Raw genomic sequence first — 21,774 nt, forward strand, 5'->3', positions numbered from 1 at the left:
GTCTGTGGCTTCCTCCGTACTGCCTGTCTTTCCCTCCCCACCCGTGTCCTCGTGGGCAAGCCTTTGGGGGGCCACGTACAGCCCTGGTCCCTGGACATCTGTGACCAGCTTTCTGCCCAATGGGGACATCTGCAGAGCTGCTCCCTCAGAGGCACCTCAGCGGGCCCCTGGGGGTCGCTGGCCCACCCTGTCCTCTCCCATCGTGGGGCCAACCTCCTTTCTAGGCTGGCTCCTCTAACAGAACCCGGAGCCCACCATTGTGGTTACACGTGGCTCAGTCTGCAGGCTTCGCTAGAGCTTGACCTGGGAAGCCAGTGCCCACCCAAGCCCTCACCCAGGCCAGGGGTCCTGAGGGGCACACCTGCAGGTGGGCATGCCATCGCCCTGCACTGGCCCTGTGTGGCCAGCAGGGGAGGGTGCTGCCCGCCCAGCTCCTCTGGCTTTGGCAGGCGCTTTCCTCCCAGCCCGCTGAGGTCAGAGGGACAGGGCAGGTTTTATTTTGGGTATCAGCGACCTCCCGCTCAGGGCACGAGCCTGAGGCGTAGCAGGGACTGCACAGAGCAGGCACCGGCAGCCACGAGGGCCTGCACCAGGTAACCGCACCCTGCTGCCATCTGCCTGACCAGGGTGGTCCGAGGAGAGGAGGCAGGACGGTGGCCTCCTGGGGCCACTGTAGACCTGGGTGGGAGCACAGCACAAGGGAGGCTCAGCCTGGGTGGGGGTGGGGACGCATTTCCACCCAGGAGGAGTCTGAGGATGGACCACAGGGCATTGGGCCCAGGGCAGTTGTGGGGAGTGAGGGGGGGTTCTGAAATTGGCAAATCCTGAGTAGAGTCCAGGGATTAGGGAGCAGGCTGTGGGAGGGGGTACGGCCTCCTGAGTGTCTTGGCTCCATCTCCCTGCCTGGGTGACGCCTAATGGTGGAGACTGGGCCAGGGCCCCTCCATCTAGGTCCCGGTACCCAGTGCCCATGGTTGGGGGTGGCGGAGACTGAGAGGGTCCTGAGCGTCTCCTGGTGCCCTGAACTGACCTGAGCCCAAGCTGGTTCCAGCCTGAGGCCACTTGGCCCAGCTGTGGGCTCAGCACTGCCAGGCCCAGCACAGGAGCAGCTGACACAGCGCTTGGGGACTGAGCTGCTTCAACCCCAGGTAGCTGCCTCCCCACAGGCCTGGTGCTTTGGATTTTGCAGATTCATTGACTTGTTCTGCAGATATGTTGGGCATCTTCTGTTCAGGGCTGGCCTAGGAGCCTGTAGCGGGTGTCACAGGGTTTCAGGAGGCTGCCTCTGCCAGCTGCCCTTGGTCACCATCCCCTCCAGATTGGGTGGGAAAGGAAGGGAGTGTGGTCACCAGGTGGCTACCCAGCAGGGCAGGGTGACCTCGATGCTCTCTCAGTGGCCGGGGCATCCGAGAAAGGATGGGGGCAGGTCACCTCCCTTGCGTGGGTGGTGGCTCTGTCGAGGCTTCACTTTTCTGGACTGTGTGTATTCGTGGGATAGGCAGGATTTGACATGCAGCCTTCAGAAAATAGTGGCTCTGAGGAGCCGAGGGAATGGCAGTGAAGTCCAGGACATCAGAGGTGGGGACCTGCTCCTCACAGGGGCTTCCCAGACACTGAGGGCTGCTGGGCTGAGTGTCAGGCCCCAGTGCAGGACCTGGGAGAGGAGGGAGAGGAGGGAGAGGAGGGAGGATGTCCCCAGGCTGTCTGCTATTTCACACAGTTGTCCATTCATCCACCCATCTATTCATTCCCACACATTCACTCTCACTTTCACCACTTCCTTTCCTCCCTCCTTCTCTTCCATCAACCATCTCTCTGTGTGTCCATCCCTCCATCCATCCATCCACCCATCTACCATCCACTCATCTATCCCTCCATTCATCCATCCCTCCACCCATCTATCCATCCTTCATCTATCCATCCATTCATCCATTATTCCACCCACCCATCCATCCATCCATCCATCCATCCATCCCTCCATCTCTTCATCCATCCATTCATCTACCCATCCACTCATCTATCCCTCCATTCAGCCATTCCTCCACCCATCCATCCATCCTTCATCTATCCATCCATTCATCCATTATTCCACCCACCTATCCATCCATCTATCCATCCATCTCTTCATCCATCCATCTACCATCCACTCATCCATCCCTCCATCCATCCATCTATCCATTTACTCACTCACCTATCATCCGTCCATCCCTTCATCCATCCATTCACCTACCCATCCACTCATCCATCCCTCCATTCACCAACCTATCCATTCACTCAGTCACCTGTCTATCATCCATCCCATCATCCACCCATTCATCTACCTATCCACACATCCATCCGCCATTCACACATTCACCTATCCATCCATCCAACCACCTACCCATCCCTTCATTTATCCCTCCTTACTTTCATCCAACCATTCCTCCATCCATCCATTCATCCACCTGCCTACCCATTCACTCACTAATCCCTCCCTCTATCCCTCCCTCCAGCCCTCCCTCCTTCTCTCTATTCATCTATCCATCTACCCACCCACTCATCCATCCCTCCATTCATTCATCCATCCACCTATCCATTCACTAATCCATCCATCTATCCATCCATCCTTCCACTCGCCCGTCCATTCACCCACCTATTCACCCACTCATCCAGCCATCCGCCCACCCACATTCACTAATCCATACGTTCCTCTATCCACTCATCCATCCCCTATTCATCCACTCATCCATCCCTTGACTCACCCACCCAACCATTCATCCACCCACCCACATACCCATCCATCCACCCACCTATCCATCCATTCATCCATCCATTCATCCACCCACCTACCCACCCATCCCTCCACCCACCTATCCATCCATTCATCCATCCATTCATCCACCCACCTACCCACCCATCCATCTACCCACCTATCCATTCATCCATCCTTTCATCCACCCACCTACCCACCCATCCATCCCCCCATCCATCCACCCATTTGTCTGTTTACCAAACCTTCACTGAGCACCTCCTGGGTAGTGTTGGGGGAGGCCCCAGAGGTGGCACTTGCCTTCCGTGGGTGCACAGTCAGGGCACAGAAGTTTGTATTGGGCTAGTCATGGTGGGGGTAGGATGTCACAGACATTCTGGAAAAGGCAGCCTGGACCCCACCCACTGTGGGCTGCCACAGAACTTGTGTCCTGGAGCCTCACACTGCAAAGGCCATGAGCCGGGTCAGACTGCCTGAACCCAGAGGTCACAATCTGCTCTGCCGTGTGGGGACAGGCTGGCCACTGGCCCAGCCTTTCCATCCTGGCCAGCCCTGCCCCCTTAGTGAGTACAAGACAGCCAGCACACGGGAATACACAGGGAGCTTTATTACACAAATGGCGGGGTGGGGGCAGCAAGCAAAGAGTGGGGGGACCTCAGCCTCAAGCCTCCTGCACGGCCGCAGTCAGCTCTTGATCTGGTTTCCCCTCGGATCTGGGGGGTGACCTGCCCTCTCTGCACAGGCTGTGACTCAACCTCTTACCTTCCTAGAAGGCACTTGGCCTCTCCAGGGGTAAGTCCCTTTGGCCAATGATCAGGAGTTTCTTTCCTCCCCCAAGTAATGAGAAGTAGAGTTGGGTGGGTGCAGGGCAGGCGGGGGGTCAGAGAGTGGAAGGGCAGGGAGGCTGAAGGGTCCAGGAGCAAAAGGAGGTGGCAGCAGGGGGCATCAAAGAGGCGAGGGTAGGCCATGCTGGTAACAGGAAGCGACTTCTTAGCCAGGGCAGGGGGCGGGTGTCTGGCCGGAATCTCCCCTGGGTACATGGAGGGTGCCACCCGGCTGGACCTGCAGACCCAGGAAGCTGGAACATAGGCATGGGGTGCAGGGAGCATTAGGCTTGGGTCCGTGGAAGGGCTGCAGACCTACCTCCTGCACCCCACAGAGGCTTCCCCTCAAGCCTCTGTCTGCCTGCAACCCCTCTCCACCACGGGAGAAGACTCCCTGCCTCAGAGGCCTGCTTCCCAGGGTGAGCACTTCTGCCCTGGGTCAGGGCCTCTCACTGGAGACCTGACTCCAGGTGGAGGGAAGGCAGCCTGCCTGCCAGCCAGCCTGCCCACCCCAGGAGCTAGAATTGGGGTTCCCGTGGTTCCTGCAGTCCTGTCATCTGGAGGCGGCCAGCAGCTGAGAGCAAGTCCTGGGCGGGATCCTTCTGCCCCCACCCCTCCAGCAGCTCTGTTCCTGCCTTGGCAGAGCCAGCCCCAGCAGCAGCCCCCAGGCCTCCCTCCTTCCCCAAACCAGACAGCCTCTGGCTCGGCCCAGATGCCATTTGTCAATGTCCTTGCACACACGTGGCGCCCAGAAACCAGGGTGGGCGGCTTGGCCGGACCACCCCAGCCAGGAGGTCTGCGGGAATATCCCATTTAGCATAGCTCAGCGAAAACTGCTCCCACCTTCCGGCCGATCTACCTCTGATGATGCAGCCTCAGCTTTCCCGAGCCTCTTGGCCGCCACCCCTCACCGCTGGCTCGCAGCGGACGCGCCTGTGGTTGGGCCGGAGACGGCTGGGCGCCCCTCACGTGTCTGCGGGCAGCCGCTCTTCCAGCCCTGGGCCCGGCCGGCAGCTGGCCAGGGGCACGCCTCTCACTCAGGGCTCCCCCGAGTCTTCTGCCCCAGCCCACGCGGCACTGTGGCCTGATCCGGGCTGTGCACTTGGGGCCTGCTTTGTGCCAGGGTGACATGCAGGATGGAGCCCCCAGGCAGGGTCCAGCCCCGTCCTTCGAGGAAGTGGGTGCCTCGTTTCTACATTAGGGTGATGGTGGGGCCACCCCAAAGTCCCCAAGATGCAGTCAAGCCCAGGACGCCCCCGGCAGGTTCTGGGTGCACAGGAAGCAGAATGCTCAGGTCTCCACACCTCTGGGCCCAGGTTCTCCCTGGACCACGTGAGACACAGGCCTCCCACCTTGGGAGGGAGGAGGGCTGGCCTGACTGCTGTCCCTTTCACCCCAGGACACAGCTATGCTCATCTCAGCTTCGTCGATGGCACCCGAGGTGGGTGGCCCGAGCGTCCGAGGGACCCCTGGACCCCCACCACCCCTGCTGCCTAAGCCAGGGAAGGATAACCTTCGTCTGCAGAAGCTGCTGAGGAAGGCGGCCCGGAGGAGGATGACAGGGAACGTGCACCTCACCCCACCCGGGGCCTTCCGCACCTCCCTGTCCCCCGTGAGTGAGGCCAGCCATGACCAGGAGGCTGCAGCCCCGCACACTGCAGAAAGCCCGCATCCCGCCGAAGCCTGGAGCCCTCCTGAAGCCCAGAGCCACGCCGAGCCGCCCCGCATGGTGGCTGCCCCACCCCACTCTCCGCACACCCCCATCACCCACCACGTGGCGTCACCCCTGCAGAAGTCCACCTTCTCCTTCAGCCTCACCCAGCGCAGGATTCTAGCTGCTCACTTCAAGGCCACGGGGCCCCAGGTTGTAGCCCCGGCCCCAGAACCTGCCCGGCCCCCCAGTGGCTTCATCCCTGTCTCAGGCCCAGTGGCTGGGGGCACCCACATCACCCAGGTGCACATCCGGCTGGCACCATCTCCACACGATGGGACCCAGGAGCCCCCCAAGACAGACCCGGAAGGGGGATCCCACAGCCGGGACGGAGACAAAGCCCCATGTCCCCCCAGAGCCCAGGGCCCAGTCCCAGTGGCTCATATCTGCCCACTGCCCACCGCAGCCCAGGCTGCCAGACCCTCGCCTGAGGAGCCCCTTGTACCCCGACTGCCACCTGGCTTCCAGGCCTCGGTGCCCAGAGAGGCGAGTGCCAGGGTTGTGGTGCCCATAGCCCCGACCTGCCGAGCGCCGGAGCCCTCACGGCATAGCCTGGCCCCCATGGGCCCTGGTGGAGAGCAGCTGGAGGAGCCCCCGATGGCTGGTCCCACCCCTGAGGCCGAGTGGGTGTCCAGCCCTGCCAGGGCCTCATCCCCTGCGCCACCATCAGGCCCTCACCCATGCCCCATCCCCAAAGTTGCACCCAAGCCCCGGCTCAGTGGCTGGACGTGGCTTAAGAAGCAGCTGCTGGAGGAGACCCAGGAGCCTCTGTGCCCGGGGCCACAGCAGAACCTGGAGCCAGAGGCGACCGCCCCCACGGAGCAGGAGGTGTCCCGGGCCCCCACCTCCCAGGCCCCCGCCTCCCGGGCCTCCAGGATGTGGGATGCCGTGCTGTACCGCATGTCGGTGGCAGAGGCTGGAGGGCGCCTGGCTGGGCCCAGCGGTGGGGAGCACACCCCGGCCGGCCTCACCCGCCTGCCCTTCCTGTACCGGCCTCGCTTCAACGCCCGGAAGCTGCAGGAAGCTGCCCGGCCCCCTCCCACAGTCCGCTCCATCCTGGAGCTGAACCCCCAACCCAAGAACTTCAACCGCACGGCAACCGGCTGGAGGCTCCCGTGACGTGGCTGGAACGGTTCCCAGGGCCCAGGACCAAGGAGGGGACAGAAGAAGGGGCTGAGGCTCGAGCTGGGGGCCCACAGTTGCATGAGGATGTGCCAGGGCCCAAGGAGCATGGGTGCAGGGCAGCCTGAGGAGGGCACACGGGTGCTGAGGGAAGTCTGGGTGTCAGGAGGGTGGTAGGTGGACGGGGCAGAGAGGGCAAGCTGGGGCCCCTGGGCTGCAGTGCTGTGAGGGGAACAGAGAAGGGGTCTGCTGGGATGTGGGATGGGGCCTTGGGGTGAAAAGTTTAGGTAAGATGGCAGAGCCTTGCACTACTGACCGAGCCCAGGCTTCTCGGGGGCCCCTGGGCCTCACATTTTTCCTCCCTTTTGCTGTCAAAGGTTTGGGGGCAGATCTCTGCTTGCTGACGCGTGGGCGTGGTCAGGCAGGCTGGGCCATCAGCGCCAGGAGCAGAGTCAGCAGTTTTGTTGCCTGCACTTCCTGATAGCAGAGCCAGACCCTGGGACTGGGGTGCAGGGGGAGCCCCCAGCCAGCGTGGGACTTGGCACCGATACAAGTGCTCGGGGCAGGCAGGGAGGGGCTCATCAGGGGTGGAGGAGGGCCCAGCGTTTCTCCTCTCACGGCCCACCTCTGCTTCCCCCCTTGGACTGACAGCCTGAGGGGGCAGAACTCAAGGGGCTCGCTGGTGGGAGAGAGGGTCTCAGCATTGGCCATGCTCAGGGTTTCATGGCTGGAGGAGGGGCTCAGTCCCAGCCCTGCGAGAGCAGCTTGGCCAAGTGGGGCCGAGAAGGGGCTGTGGCCCTGGTCGGGACAGTGGAGGGCCCCAGTAGGCAGTCAGCCAGGCTCTGGGGATGTTGCCAGCCACAGGAGAGGGACTCAGAGGTACCAGAAACAGCCTCTGCTTGAGAGTCGGGGTTTAGCAGGGAAAGGTGGTAGGACGCCAGCTGCCCCACCCTGGGTGGGATGGGTGCTGGAAATGGAGCCCGGGCCCCAGGTCACTAATAAATGTGTGTCTCACCATGGCAGGAGTGGCCCTGCTCTGTCTGCACCATAAGAGGGGGAGGGCATCTGGATCCCTGAATGGCCCTCGGCTGGCACAGGGAGGAGGCCCTAAGTTTCTGCCCCTCTAAGGACCCCCAGCACACAGATGGGCGGGAAGCCGAGCTCCAGGGGCTCCATGCTACCCACTTCCTTCAGTGCTAGCCCTGTGGTGGCCAGGCTGCCCCTCACTTCCCTCATGAGCCCTGCTGGGGCTTTTGGGGAGTCCCAGAAGGGAGCCTTGAGCTTCCCTGGTGGAACAGTGGCTGAGCCGGGCTGACTCTGGTGAAGCGAACAGAGAGTTTGAATCTGGCGTCAGGTGAGGGAGGCAGCGTCTGTCTGCACAGGGCTAGGAGACAGAGCTGGTCTGGGTTCTGGCCAACTTGGAGCCCACCCTTGCAGCCTGCAGCAGGGGTCCAGGTCGCCACGTTCCCAGCACGATACACATGTGTGCACCTCATCCTGCTCTGTGGGTTGCCAGGGACTCACCAAGATGGGAGGCCTAGGGCGCTGGGCCCCCCTCCACAAGAACCTTCTCATACTTCCCATGCCCAGTGGCCACAAACTTATACCTCTTCCCAGATGGGGTGCTCTGTTGGGGAAGGAGACCAGGAGTGAAGGTGAGAGCAGCAGAAGGGAGATGAGGCTGCCTCTGCCTCTGGGAAGCCCTCCCAGATGCACAGAGCACAGCCCCTCTTTGCCCTGCCCTACGGCACCCACCCTGCCTGCACCAACCACATGTAGGCTCTACCTTAATTGTTGACGAGGTCTTGGAGCCTCCCTTCTGCTCCCAGAGGCTTTTCTTGCTCATGTCTCCAGCCACAATATCCTGGGGGCAGCAGCAGGACATGTCACAAGGGCAGACTCCTGGATCTCAGGGAATAGAAGCCCTGAGCCCTTCTCTCCTACCTTGCCTTACCTGGCCAGGGGGCCTGGGACCTGCCTACGTACCTTTTTCTGTGCGATCCCAGTGGAAGAGGCAGGGAAAGGAATAAACATACCATCCACCTCCACTTGGCCAGCACAGCCATCAACAGCAGCAAGGGTGACCCCACCACCTCAATGCCCCAGTGTTCTGTCTACCCACACTGCCTCCTGGACAGTCCCACACTTGCCTTAACAAGGAATCCTGGCCTGCTGCTAAACTCCCAGGCGCTGCCTCTGCAACCCAGCCTTACTCCTGGATGGCCCTTACCTTGCAGGGTGGTGTCTTGGCTGCTGACTGAGACGCCTGTACCTCACCGGTCTCCCACAGATTCTTGGTACTGGCCACAGCCATGCTGGGCAGCTCTATGGAGGCCTGGCGGGCTAGCTTGGGGGTCCGGCCGGAGGTCTGCAGAGGAGGCAAGGTACCAGGATTACCTTAGTGGATGGCCACCGTGGACACATCAGAGGGTCACACTGGGCAGCCCTCTGCTTTGTCTGTGTGTTTTCCCTGGGAGTGCTTTCCCAATGTAGCCCTAGAGTGGGAATCACTGAAACAATGTGCTTTCCTTGATTCGATGCACTTGTGAGACACCTCCCTGCCCTAAAGAGCGCCAGGGAGGTGAAGGCACACAGGACAGATGTGGGTCTGCCTCCAAGCTGCTCAAGGGGTAGGGCCCGGGGACCGTGGGCTGGAGGCATGGGCACTGAGTGGATGGAGGACAGTGGATAGATGGCGGAGTATTGGTTGGATGGAAGAGCATTGATCAGATGGAGGAGTATTGGTTGTATAGAAAGTGTTGATAGATGAAATTATTTTGATCAAATGGAGGAGTACTGATTACATGCAGGAGTATTTGTTAGATGGAGGGTCACTGACTGAATGGAGTAGCATTGGTTGGATAGAGCCATATTGGTTCGATGAAGGGGCGTTGATTGAATGGAATGACATTGATTGGATGAAGCAGGATTGGCTGGATGGAGGGCCACTGGTAGGGTGGAAAGGTGCTGACTGGTTGGAGGAGCAGTGAATGAAGGGAGGAGTATTGAATGGATGGGGAGGTGTTGGTTGGATGAAGGAATATTGATTGGATACAGGAACGCTGATAGGATGGAGGATTGCTGGTTCGACGCAGAGGCACTAATTGGATGCAGGAATGTTGGTTTGATAGGAAGGTGCTGGTTGCATAGAGGAATGTTGATTGGATGGAGGAGCGAGTATTGGCCGGGCGAAGGGCTTCTACTGAAATCGGAAGTATCGGCGGAATGGAGGGGTGCTGACTGGGTGAGGGAGCGGCGTATGGAGGCACTACTTGCACAGAAGAGCACACTAGAATGGAGGAATGCTAGCAGGAAAGAGGGGTGCTTGCTGGATAAATGAGTGCCGGGTGGATGGAGGCGCACTGGGTGGAGGAAGCGGCACTGATTTAGCAGGGGAGTATTGGTTGGATGGAAGGATACTGGTTAGATGGAGAGGTCCTGATTAGAGAAAGCAGGATTATTTGGATAGAAGGGCATTGATTAGAAGCAGAGGCACTGATTGGATGAAGCTATGTTGGTTGGATGGAGGGGCATTGATGGAGTGGATAAGGGCACTGGTTGGATGGAGGAACGGTGCTGGGAGAGAGGACAGGCGTGGCAGCAGGGGAGCCGGGTCATACCTCGATGGCCTGGGTGTATTGCTCCAGCCGCTGGTCAATCCTGGAGATGGGCAGGTCTGGCTGGGACTTCTTTACACTGTTACTGGAGGGTAGGTGCGTCAGGCCCCATGTCTCCCTGCGAGGGTCCCCCCTAACCCACTCGAGCCTCTCCCACAGCCTCCTGTGGTCTCCAGGTCTCCACCCTGTGACTCCCTTCAACCCCTTCTTGGGGAAACCTAAGATCCGAGCCCAGAAAGCAGACAGACAGACAGACAGACCTCTTCTCTATGGAGCGGTTTAGAGACTCGGTCCTGTCGATGAGCTGCGGAGGGTGGAGAGAGACGTGAGCAGGCAGCCGCCGGGGAAAAGCCCCGCCCTCCATCCCCCCAGCTACTCCATCCGCCGATCCAGCCCCCAACCCTTATATCACGGGGGTTTGCTGAGCGCCAGGCAACAGGGGAATAACGGACCAAAGCCGGGCCTGGGCCTGGTCTTCCTGTGGCTGGCATGTGGGATTGGCCATTTGGGGATGAGTCCGGGACAGGGGAGAAGATGGTGGGCTTTGCAGCCTGACCTACTTTGGTGGTGGGGCTCAGGGGAGGCGAGCTGTGTTCAGGGGTCCCCTCCAAGACCAAGGGGCTGGGTGTCCTGGGCTGCTGACATTTCCGGTGCTAGGAAGAAAAACAACCAGACACCCCAGGTGACCCCTGCCTGTACCCCTCCTGCCCCGCCCAGTGCCTTCGGGAACAAATGCTGTCCCCTCCCTGGGCCTCAGGGTCTCCGTGGCCCTGACATGCTCCTGTTCTGGAGCTGGTGGTGAGGGACTGAGGAGTCTGGGGAACTGTGTCCGGAGCTTGCAAGACGGTCCACAAGCCTCACCCTCCCTGAGAATGAGGGCCCAGGAGGGGCTGCAAGGTGGCGGGTGTGGGATGCTGACCCTCTGGGCTAGTGCCATGGGACCCACAGTGGTGTAGACAGCCAAGGCAGACTCATCCTGGGGTGGGGGCACCCAGACCCTCCGAGGTGGAGCCATTACCTCTTGTTCCTCCTCTGCCCCGGCGGCCCCCAGGCTGTCCTGGACGGTGTCCTCCAGGTCTGGCCCCTCCTTGCTCAGACTCAACTCCCCCAGGTGGCCTTCATCTCCATCACCCTTTCCGCAGGCATGCGGGCTGGGCCTGGGGGTGGAAACGGAGGCAAAGCCTTTCTAGGGCCATTGGATTGCTTGGTTGACCCCTTCCCATTTACAAGCCTCAGTTTCCCATCTGTGAAATGAGGGCAGTCAGGCTCGTTGAGTACCAAGGGGTTTGAGACCCAGCCCGTTGGGTAAGAAGGTCCAGCGGCCTCAGAGCCAGTGCCGTCTGCTTGGGCCTCTGTGTCAGGGCGTGAGACTCCTGGGGAACTGCCCCGTCCCCACCAGGCAGGGCCCTACCAACTGAGGGTCCCCCAAGCACAGAGGCTGGGTTCAACCCCCAGCTCTCTGGCTGGGCCCCCGCCTGGCAGCTGCTTGCCCACAGGTTGGTCTGGCAGGGTCACTGGGGTTACGATTCCTGCTCTGCTCGCTGTGGAGGCCTGTGGGTGTTGTGGGGGGCTGGAGCCTGGGTCATCTGGAAGGCCAGGCAGAGGTAGGGGCCAGGTCACTGAGGAGTGGGGCCAAGGGGCTGCCGGCTGCGGGGGAGGGGAGGCCAGCCAGCTGGCAGCTTCCAGCAGCTCTGCATTTGAGCAGGACTGAAGCTGGAGGAGAAGATGGGAAATTCTCGAATTTTCCATGATTTCAGGCCTGTGGGTGTGCGTGCCAGCCAAGACCCAGACCCACCCACCCAAGGTGGGCAGGGGTCCGAGCCAGCAGCAGCCACACAGAGGGGCCATTCAGGAGCAGCGCCTTGCGGCCAGGCAGGTGGGGGGGTGGGGTGGCAGCCGCAGAGCCGGGCTCCACCGAAGAGTCAAAGTGCCCCCTGCTGTTGGGAGCAGCCTTGCCTGCCAAGGCCTGAGGCCAGAGAGAAGGGAGCTGCCCCATCTCAGAAATGCGAGGCCTCTGACTCCCAGGCGCCTATGGGGAAACCGAGGCCTGGGGAGGCGGCGGTGGGCACTGGGCCGGGCCAGGACCAGGGGCTCTTGTGGAGTGGGAGCCTGGTTGTAGCAGGAGAAGGGAGCGCTGCTCAGCAATACCAGCCCCTAGAGCTCCAGGGGGTCTCAGAGGGGCCGGGACGACCAGGGAGAACTGCCACCCAGCCACGGGCCCTGGTCCCACTCAAGGCCAGGGGGTCCTGAACAGGGCTGGAGTTGGACCCATCGTGGCCGCAGCAGACTGAGACGGCAGGACCCCTGAGTGTGCGTAGTGAGGTGGGGCTCGGGAGCAGCCCCTCTCGGGCCTGCTGGGGTTAAGGCAGGCACACACATCCACACATCTGGAAACCGCGTCCCCCCCTGGCCGACTCTCCGGCGCGCACATCTGGAAATACCTGCTCCCCTCCGTGGGAATGGAGATCAGCCAGCCCCGAGGGAGGAAGGGGCGGCGGCAGGCTCTCAGCCTCCATTACAGAAGCGGCTGCAGCTGTGTGCTGATGTGGCAGCACACGCCCGGCCCGCAGCTGCCTGGATGGGGCCCAGGGGCTCTGGGGAGCCCCGGAATGAGGTTTCCTCGCGGCCCCTTGCAGGCCGCCATGCTGTCTCGCCCTCTTCCTCCCTCCCCTTCTTTCTCCCCCTTTCCTGGCCATGGGGGCATTTCAGGGGCTGCTTGGAAAGGGGATCATGGGGTGGCTGCTCAGGCTTAGGCTGGGGGCCCAGAGGGAGCCCCGCTCTGCCCATTGCCCACCCTGAGGCCCCCACTCACCTGTCCTCTTGCTCCCCTTCAGGACCCCTGCACCGGGAGGGCTCCCCAGTGTCTGGGGTGCCCTGGGCCCCCTTGCGCTGCTGCTGCTCTGGCTTCTGGGACCAGTCACCAAAGCCCTCATCCTCATCCAGTTCAGGGGCCTCCGAGGCCTTCAGGCTGAGGCTGAGGGTGGCAGGAGGGAGCTTAGGACTGGGTGGCTGCTATCTCCTCCGCCCGGAGGTACCAGTCACTTCATGGCGCCTGCTCAGGCCCTGGGCTCCAAGTGTGGGGGCCCCTGTGTGCCAGAGAGCTGGCTCTGGGCTGTGTCTCCTGTGGTCAGAGTATCCCTGAGGGTAGGGCTGTGTCTCCCCCATCAGTCTGGGGCTACCTGAGGGCAGGGTTGTGCCTCCTCCATCAGTGTGGGGCTCCATGAGGGCAGGGCTGTGCCTTCTCCATCAGTCTGGGGCACTCTGAGGGCAGGATTATGCCTCCTCCATCAGTTTGGGGGTCCCCGAGGGTAAGGCTGTGCCTTTTTTATCAGTGTGGGGCTCCCCAAGGGTTGAGCTGTGCCTCCTCCATCAGTTTAGGACTTCCTGAGGGCAGGGCGGTGACTCCCCTGTCAGCCTGTGACTCCTTAAGACCAGGGCTATGCCTCCCCCATCAGTCTGGGGCTCCTGAGGGTAGGTCTGTGCTTCCCCCATCATCCTGAGGCTCCCCAAGGGCTGCCCTGGCCCCCAGGCTCCTCCCAAACCCCAACTTCTCAGGCCTCCCTTGTGGTGGGGTGAGCCCTGGAGAGCTGGGGCTCTTGGTGGGATGGCCGAGGGCCGAACCATGGTGACCGCTGCACCCCACTCTGCTCAAGGCTGCTGACTCGGAGAAATGGAACAAAAGAGGCCGGGAGGAAGGGGAGCATTATTGCAAAAACAGCCCAGCCCAGCCGTGGAGGCCTCCTGGGCCCAGGGAGGAAGCAAGCCAGCCTGGCCGCCAAGTTGGACGTGGCTCTGTGAGTCACTGGCGGGGGAGTCTGGTGGGGGGCCCGGGCCAGGACACGTGGCCGGGGTCAGAGGCAGTCCAAGCAAGGACCAGAGTGGGGGCGCAGAGCCTGGTTCAGCACCCCGGAGGCAGCCAGGCATTGGCAGACCCTCACCCAGGGCTTCGGCTACCCTCGCCCCAGCAGCACTGGCCCACCCCGCGCCCGCTCCTGGGGCCCTTCCTCGCTGTCCTACACTGGGCTCCCCCAAGCACAGTCCCTGGACCTCCCCTCTGCCCAGGCCCCAGGGTGCACAGATAGGGGCTGGTGCCCAAGGCTGTGGGCGGGGCTGCTCACAGTGTCTCCTGCTCTGGCTGTTCGGGGACATGGCCGCCTCCGTCCTCGTCCTGGGCCTGCGGCTGCCTGTCTTGCTCATGCTGGCACTGCTCTGGGGCGGCCTCCTCCTTGTCCTCCACGCTCCACTGAGCTGTGAGCCTGGTGCGGGACACAGTGGACAGTCACGCCACAGTCACGACAGGCACTGCTTTGCACCCGCTGCTCCTGTCTACGCAGGCCTTACTGGGGCCACACGGTGGGGGCAGCCCTGGTCCACAGGACAGTCCCAGGCCGGCCCTCGGGCTTCACCTCATCCATCTTTAAATAGAGGCTGGGCACGTGGTCATGAGGTGCCCTCTGGCCCAGGCAAGGGTCCCAGGGCCCTGTGAGGATCTGGGCCCCCTGTGCCCTCGGGGGCCCGTTCAGGCCTGAAGAAACAGGACAAAGGCCCTCTGTCCCCCTCTCCCAGCCTGCCCCTCCCTCATTAGAGCCAGGGCCCAGACCCAGCTGACCCTGGAGGGCCCGGAAGAGGATACCGGTGTCCAGGGAGACTGGTTGCAGCGTATCGCCTGGCGGCACCTCCAATCCCCCTGCAGGTGCTCCATCTTGCACCCCAAAGGCAGACTGTGTTGGGGAGAGGGGCCCCCCATGAGGCCCAAGGCTGAGGAAGGGAGAGCCTGCCAGCCAGGCAGACAGCTCCCATCCCACCACCAGCCCTGCTTAGAGAAGCCCTAGGCTCCTGCCTGGGCCTAATCCCATAGCTGGGGGGACCCTACGGGGTCGGCTCACCCAACCACACCCCATCCTGATTTCAGAGTCCTCTGTGGAGTCTCTCTGAGCTGTTTCTTTATTGCTGTTGTTGTTTGAGGCAGAGTTTTACTCTTGTTGCCCAGGCTGGAGTGCAATGGTGCGATCTCAGCTCACTGCAGCCTCCGCCTCCTGAGTTCAAGCAATTCTCCTGCCTCAGCCTCCCAAGTAGCTGGGATCACAGGCAAGTGCCACCATGCCCAGCTAATTTTGTATTGTTTGTTAGAGATGGAGTGTCTCTGTGTTGGTCAGGCTGGTCTCGAACTCCTGACCTCAGGTGATCCGCCCACCTCAGCCTCCCAAAATTGAACCCGGTCGATTGAGCTGTTTCAAAGATGGGAAAACTGAGGTAAGGGAGCACTTCTGCTCTCACAGCCTGACACCATGGCTTCTCAGGGTCTCACACGCCCCGATCGGGGACAGAGGAAGACACAGGCTAGCCTGGACTTGGGGGTCAGAGCCCCTGCCCAGCAGCTCTCAGATGGCCCAGGTCCTGCAGACACTGGGGCCTCAGCTGTCACAGTCCTGCCTCCCACTGCCCTCCTAGAGCCTGAGGGGGGGTCCAGGGTCTCTACCATCCTACAGGGGTTATTATCCCAGATCCAGGGAGGGAGCCCAGGCCAGAACAAGGAGCAGGGCTGGGGTCTCTCTGCTGGGGTCTCTGTTCTTCCCGGCCAGTGTCCGCTGCCTGACCCTGCAGCCGGATCCCCACCGGGCCCCCATCCCCTGGCCAGAAAGTGTGTTCTGCCAGAGCATGATCTAATCTCGCGTAGTCTCCCCTAAGCCTCTCAGACAAAAGCCAGGCCCTTCTGCAGGCCCATGTTCAAGGCCCACTCCCCCCACCGAAGCCACAGGGGACTCCAGCCACGCAAACCCAGCCGCCTGTGCACCCGCCCCCTGCACTCCCGAATCCGCCCGCCTGTCCTGCTCCTCAGAAGTGCCTTCAACTCCCAGCCCCCGAGGAAGCCACTTAATTCCCCACACCTGGCTCCCATCATCCGGGCAGATGAGGCCGGGCTTCCCGCCACTGCTGGCCTCAGCAGGGCTGGGGGGTGCTGGGCTTCATTCCACTTGGGGAGGCAGAGCTTGGGGGTGCAGAGGCCCTTGTGCTCACTCACGACCCTCCACACCCAGGCTGGCACAGAGCTGGGGCAGAGTGTTGAGGAGGGGGAGGGCCTCCATAGAGGGGGAGTTTGGCCATGTGGCTCCCTGGTTCCCACGTCCCAGCCTCTCCATGTGGGCTAGGGCTCAGCTGGGGTGTGTGCCCCGGGCGTGGGGCATGAGATGGAGCCCCAGCTTGTCCTCGGACTTGGGCTCCCGGCGGGGCCATGGCACTCACTCCAGCTCCACTGACCCCCTCCACCAAGCCATGGAGAGAGCGGGGCTGGGGAGCACACATTAGTGAAGAGATCCCAGGTGCTCGTGCACACATCTCCTCGGGTCCACCCCTGTGGGCAGCAAGTCCAGGCCCTGACAGCCCCACAGAGGCCCTCGCTCTGCTCACGGCTCATGCCCAGCACACGGAGCGCGGCCTGCATCGGGAGTCCCCAGGCCAGGGGCACACGCAGGGACACACTGGCTGAAGCACGTTCTCCACGAGCCCAGGCTCCGGTCACACAGGCATACACGCCCGAGCCCCAGGCACATGCAAGAATGCACGCGCTCACCCACAGCAACACCTGACATCCACATGCGTGTGCAGGCAGGCTTGGGAACAACGGGACCACGTCCCCTCCAGGGATCCCTGCAGGGCGCCGCAGCCTTGCTTTCGGAGGCAAACATTCACTGTTTGCCTTGCATCGCCCTGACAACGGCAGTGCCGGCCCTGGCAGGAGGCCAAGGCGTGCGCTCTGGGAACCTCATCCCTGCCGAGCTGGGCCCTCAACGATCACCCCGACTGAGCTCTCCCTGGCGAGGGGCCTGGGGACAGAGTGGGGGTGCAGGGAAAGCATTTCCTGCCAGTGTCTCTCCTAAAACCCAATGCTGGGGAGAAGCCCTGCCGGCCCCTGGCCCCTGACCCAGCAGCCTGAGGACGAGGAGGCCTCTGGGCCCCCTTCCCCATGTCCTCCCTTTCCGCCTGCCCCAGGATATGAGTAATGCGGGCCCCCTCCCCATGACCTCACCCCCTCACTATTCCACAGCTGGGCTCCGTTCTGGGAACTGGAAGGGGGACAGCTCTCCTGGGGTGGGGTGGGGGCCTCTGGCCTGGGAAAGGCGCCCCCCGGCCAGCAGCCCAGGCCCCTTGGCAGGCTGGGATGTCAGGACTCTGGGATGGCCGACCTGCCTGTGGCCCTGGCTCAGCCCCGGGCAGCTGCGAGGGATTTGGTGTTCCTGCGCAAATGCAATTAGGCGATTTCCTGTGTCTGTTCTGGCTCCAAGGCCCAGGGTTCAACCCAAGGGGCCAGGCGGTGGGGAGGCTCCATCCATCTACTTCCTACTCTGGTGCACCCCCACACCCTCACGGTCCCAGGCTCCACTTCAGGGCTTGGCCCCCAGCCAAGGACACCAGTATGCACAGAACTCTGATGGAAGCCTCGTTCTGAGTGGGGCTCCCTAAGCTCAAGTCTGTTCTGGCTGGCCTTATCCACAAACCACCACCCCCGACTGGGGACACCAGCCCTTCTTCTCCTTCCTCCACAGCCCCCCGACTTCTACCTCCCAGTCTCCACCAAGGGCCCGACAATGCTTGTCCTCAGCCCAGCACACCCAGCTGCCTCTATCGTTCCCCTGCAGATACTTCCAGAATGAGCGTGGGGCTCAGTCCCTGTCCAGACTCTACCCCCTGCAGACAGCCCCTGTGGCCGCCCCACCTGGCTGTCCTGAGCCCAGAGGCCGGTGGAGAGGGTCCTTTTTGGAGTCCTGGGGAGTGAGGAGGCTCTCTCAAGGAGTGGGGTCTGCAGGGAGGATGTCGAGGGGGAGCTCCTCCCTCAGGCCTGACGACAGGTCCCCTGGACACCACAGGAAGCTGGCAGGAGGCCTGAGGAGCTGGGGAGCCTCCCACCAGGGTGGCTTGGGGCTCCCTGCACAGCACCGAGGTCTCTGGTCCCCTCATGAGCCCAGCTTCGCCTGGGGTTATAGACTTGTCCCTCAAGTCACTGCAGAGCCCAAGAGCAGAGAGACACAGCACAGTGTGGAGGCAAAAGGTGCCCACAGGGGCCGTTCCTGGCTGAGGCTTCCAGAGGGCAGTGGGATAGCAACCCTGAGTGCCCCTGCCACCGCCAGCCGCCTACCACGGCATTCATGACACGGGCTTCGGAGCGTGAGTCGGGCTCTATCTAGCAAGCCAGGGCAAATGCGGCAGCTGGCAGCACCTGCACCCCACAGCCCGGGAGGCCGCCCCTGTCGGCTGGCCCCTGGGTTGTGCAACGTGTGGGGGTCCTGCCCCAGGGAGGGGGCAGCCCAGGGAGGGGCCCAAGGGTGTGACACGGCCAAGCTGTCACTCTTCCCCGGAGAGGCAGCTGGAAACGCAGCTGGGAGGGGAGCCAGCCTGGGGCCAGCAGGTGGGTAACAGGTGGGGCAGTGGGAGGGGCACGCACCATCCGCCTAGGGCTGGGGTGTAGAGATGGAAACCTGTCCCCCAACACCTGGCGCAGACCCAGCCTCCCCCTAGGGCCTCGAGCACCTTCCCAGTTGTGCCTGCACCCTGCAGGGGGAAGCCAACCCTTTTCCTTGTAGTCCAGGGCCAGTGGAAGAGGGAGATACCCCAGTGAGCAGGATCCTAGCCTCTGCCTGGTGAGGCCAGGAAATGAGCCACCGGGAAGAGGGAGCTGCTCTCTCTGTGCATTTGGAGCGGGGAAGCAAGGGTCCCTGAGGCCCCCCCCCTGGAGCCACCAGAGTTATGGTTCAGGAGGAGCCGCTCTGGCTAGCTGCACTGGGGAGACCTGGGAGCAAGAGCAGCCTGGAGAGCAGCAGGGACCCCCTCGGGGACACGCCGCCACCTGGGGCAGGCCTGGTGGCAGGAGGCCTCACCCGGGCCCTTCAGGCTGGGTGACTTCTGCAAGACATTGAAGGCAGTGGCCTGAGATGGTGGGAGGTGACTGAGAGCAGCCATAGCCAGAGAAGCTGAGCCTGAGAGCACAGGGGAAGGTCTAGCAGGCCAGGGCCCCCATCCCAAGCACGAGGCTTCTGCCTGTGTCCCCTGGGCCAATGGGGCCTCACGCGAAGGGTGCCTTCCGTGGCCTAAGGCTGGTTCCCCAGTGGAACGCCTGCATCCAGGCAGAAAGGGGAGCACAGAAGCGAGAGCCCGAGACCCAGCCCCCTCCGCCAGGGTCCCTGGCCCGCCTTGTCCCCAGCGCTGACAGCCAGACAGCCGCTCTGGGCCTGAGTCCCTGTCTGCAAGGGCCAAGCAAAGTGGTTGGCTCTGCGCTGGGGGACAGGAGGCGCTGCAGTCACGGGGCCAGTGTTCCTGGGTCTCTTCAGTGTGGCTACTCCTAGAGGGGATGGACTTGAGGGCACGGAGGGCACAGAGGTCTGGCACACCCGGCCTGCTGGGAGCAGGGGCTCGGGAAGATCCTAGCAGCACGTGGCAGCTAAGCTCGGGCCTGTGGGAGCCACAGAAGGTTCTTGGGGGAGAGGCTCAGAGGAGCAGAGAGCCAAGAGCCCCCAACTGCCCCAAGGTGGGGTGCAGAGTAGAGCCAAGAGCTAAGGCACGGGCCCACTGCCATCCTTGGTGACCCTGGGTGAGACTCAGCCAGGACCGGGACCACGAGGATGGGGTGGTGCTGATTGGAGGAACCTGAGGGACACATACCAGACCCAGGTGAGCCCCGGTGGGGAGGAGGAGCCACGCTGCCCGGGAGTGCCAGGAGGCTAGGACGGTGGGCACTTGGGGCCAAACGCCGGCCCTGGGGAAGCAGGGAGCCAGCACCAGGAAGGGTCTCTGGAGCCCCCTTCCCAGTGGTGAGAACTCGGCCCCAGCCTCAACTTCCTGGGCCTAGAGTCTTCAGCTGTAAAATGGATGGGTGACTCCCACTCAGCAGGAGGCACTGGGATCTTCTCTGCTGGCACCAGCTTCCTGCTTCCCCAAGGTGGGTGCTGTTGGGCAGTGCCCCTGGAGCCTGTGCTGCGCTGTGAGAGGAGGCTGAGCCACTCGCAGTGGCTGGGTCCCCTGCCTGCCGCGAGGAGCCCCACACCCAGGTCCTTCTGAGCTTCTGCCACACAGATCACATATGGAAGGCTCCCTGGAGGAGGCAGCGCCTGGACTTGGACACCTGCCTGCAGAGCTGGCTTTCCTCACAACCCTGGGAGGACGGACCTCCGCTCCTCGGTGGGCTGATTGAGGGGGAGGGTGGAGCCTCCCTCCTCCACGGCACCAGCCCAGTGCTTGGGGTGACACAGGGGCATGGTCACAGGGAGCCGGAAGCTGGTGGGGGTGGGAGGTTCTGCCCCCATGGACTTTATATGCGGAAGCCCGCATGGCCGAGCAGGGACCCAGGGTCAGCCCAGGAAGGCCGTGAGAAAGGAGACCGCGGGCCCCGCTTCATCACACAGGGAGGAGGCACTGTGCCCCCTCCCCCGCAGCTGCCTCTAGGCCCTTCGGGTGGGCAGAGGCTTGTTGTGGTAGAAAGCCCAGCCCCCGCCAGCAGCATTGCCTTCTGACATCGGCAGCCCTTTGTAAACTGGGGGGACCCTACAGGGCCTCTCCTTGCCTTCTCACTGTGGGGCAGCGTTTGGGGGCCTCTTAGGGGACCCCTATGTGCTTCCACTCAGAGCCCGCAAAGCTAAGGAGCCTCCACTCCCCTGTCTGCAGACTTCCCTGCTGGTTGTTGCTACCCAGGGCTCAGTGGCCTGGGGGCTGACGGAGGGGGGCTCCCCTGCCACGGCCCCTCCTGGCACCTACCCGGCTCATCTGGCCCACCTCCCTCCCACGTTGGCTCAGGCAAAGTGCTCGGGTGCCAGGAGCCCCTCGTGCCCAGTCCCGGATCCTTCTTGGCCTTCACCCCACCTGGCCTCCCCTGGAACCCTGGCCTGGGTGTTAGGCCTGCTGGGTCCAGAACCCACCCCGCCCTGAACGGCCCGTGCCTCAGCCTCCCTCAGCTCTCACCCATTTCTTAGCCGGGGGTGGGGGAAGGCTGGGCCTGAGGTCTCAGCCCCGGGAAGGGTTATGGGGGGGACCAGATCCTCGCCTCAGCACTGCCCCCACCATCCCCAGCCTCCCTCCTCTGTGGGGCTCCCTGCTTTTCTGGCTGCCCCCCACATGGCCACCACCTGCCCCCCACCACCAGGCTAGCCCAGGCTTTGTTCCGGCCTTCTTCTCTGTCCATCTGGGATGGCCCAGGGCATAATTCTTCCATAGCGGCTGCCTCGCTCCAATTCCTCCCTCCTCCCTCCATCCCTCCCCTTCTCCTTCCCATCCGCCTCCCCCACTCCCTCCTCTTTCTATCCTTCCCTCCTTCCCTCTCTCCTCTCTCCCTCTCTCCATCTTTCCTTAGCCAGCCGTTTATTTTGTCAGGTGCTAGGGACCCAAAGACCAAGGAGTGAGATCTCCTCCCTGCCCTGATGAATCTCAGCAGTTGCCAAGAAACCAGCGCTGACCCCTGCTGTGGATCAAGAAGCACAGGGGGGAGCTGGCAGGAAGTCTCTTAAAGAGGCGCTCCGGTGCCTGCTCTGAGCCCGGGGGCGCCTTGGTGGGCAGGGCCCTGGCCGGGAGGAAGGGGTGCAGTGGCCATGGGTATGTCTAGGAGTCCCCGGGGAGGCACAGCCAAGGGGAAAGAGAGCTGGCCCCCCCAACCCTGCATAGCCCTCCCCACCCTCCCCAGACCCTTCCACACACAGCCCTCCCTTCCTCCTGGACCACCCCTCCTCAACCCTCCCCACCCTCCCCAGACCCCTCCACACACAGCCCTCC

The 21,774-nt window shown here is 62.7% G+C and overlaps 2 protein-coding genes across 7 annotated transcripts in view; one reads left to right on the plus strand and one right to left on the minus strand.

Moving 5' to 3' along the window:
* The first annotated feature begins 446 nt into the window (after positions 1-446).
* LOC116543097 (proline-rich protein 33-like) lies at positions 447-7,428 on the plus strand. The gene is made up of 2 exons (XM_032268412.1): positions 447-593; positions 4,973-7,428. The coding sequence occupies exon 2, from the start codon at positions 4,982-4,984 to the stop codon at positions 6,401-6,403; it is 1,422 nt and encodes a 473-aa protein (XP_032124303.1). The 5' UTR covers positions 447-593; positions 4,973-4,981; the 3' UTR covers positions 6,404-7,428.
* LSP1 (lymphocyte specific protein 1) overlaps positions 3,334-21,774 on the minus strand; it is a 37,803-nt gene continuing 19,362 nt past the window's right edge. For 4 of the 6 annotated variants that reach the window (XM_032268440.1, XM_032268441.1, XM_032268444.1 and 1 more), the window contains exons 2-11: positions 14,142-14,279; positions 12,836-12,997; positions 11,042-11,180; positions 10,584-10,676; positions 10,284-10,327; positions 10,027-10,108; positions 8,637-8,774; positions 8,193-8,270; positions 7,931-8,033; positions 3,334-3,827 (exon numbers count right to left, since the gene is read on the minus strand). In XM_032268440.1, the coding sequence (XP_032124331.1) occupies positions 7,944-8,033; positions 8,193-8,270; positions 8,637-8,774; positions 10,027-10,108; positions 10,284-10,327; positions 10,584-10,676; positions 11,042-11,180; positions 12,836-12,997; positions 14,142-14,279 (964 nt within the window). In that variant the 3' untranslated portion in view covers positions 3,334-3,827; positions 7,931-7,943. The remainder of the gene's footprint in view (positions 3,828-7,930; positions 8,034-8,192; positions 8,271-8,636; positions 8,775-10,026; positions 10,109-10,283; positions 10,328-10,583; positions 10,677-11,041; positions 11,181-12,835; positions 12,998-14,141; positions 14,280-21,774) is intronic. The other 2 variants (XM_032268445.1, XM_032268443.1) reach the window with 2 other exon arrangements.

The sequence above is a fragment of the Sapajus apella genome, unplaced genomic scaffold (assembly GCF_009761245.1).
Source record: "Sapajus apella isolate SASKATOON/1434 unplaced genomic scaffold, GSC_monkey_1.0 scaffold181, whole genome shotgun sequence".
In the NCBI taxonomy this organism is placed as follows: domain Eukaryota; kingdom Metazoa; phylum Chordata; class Mammalia; order Primates; family Cebidae; genus Sapajus; species Sapajus apella.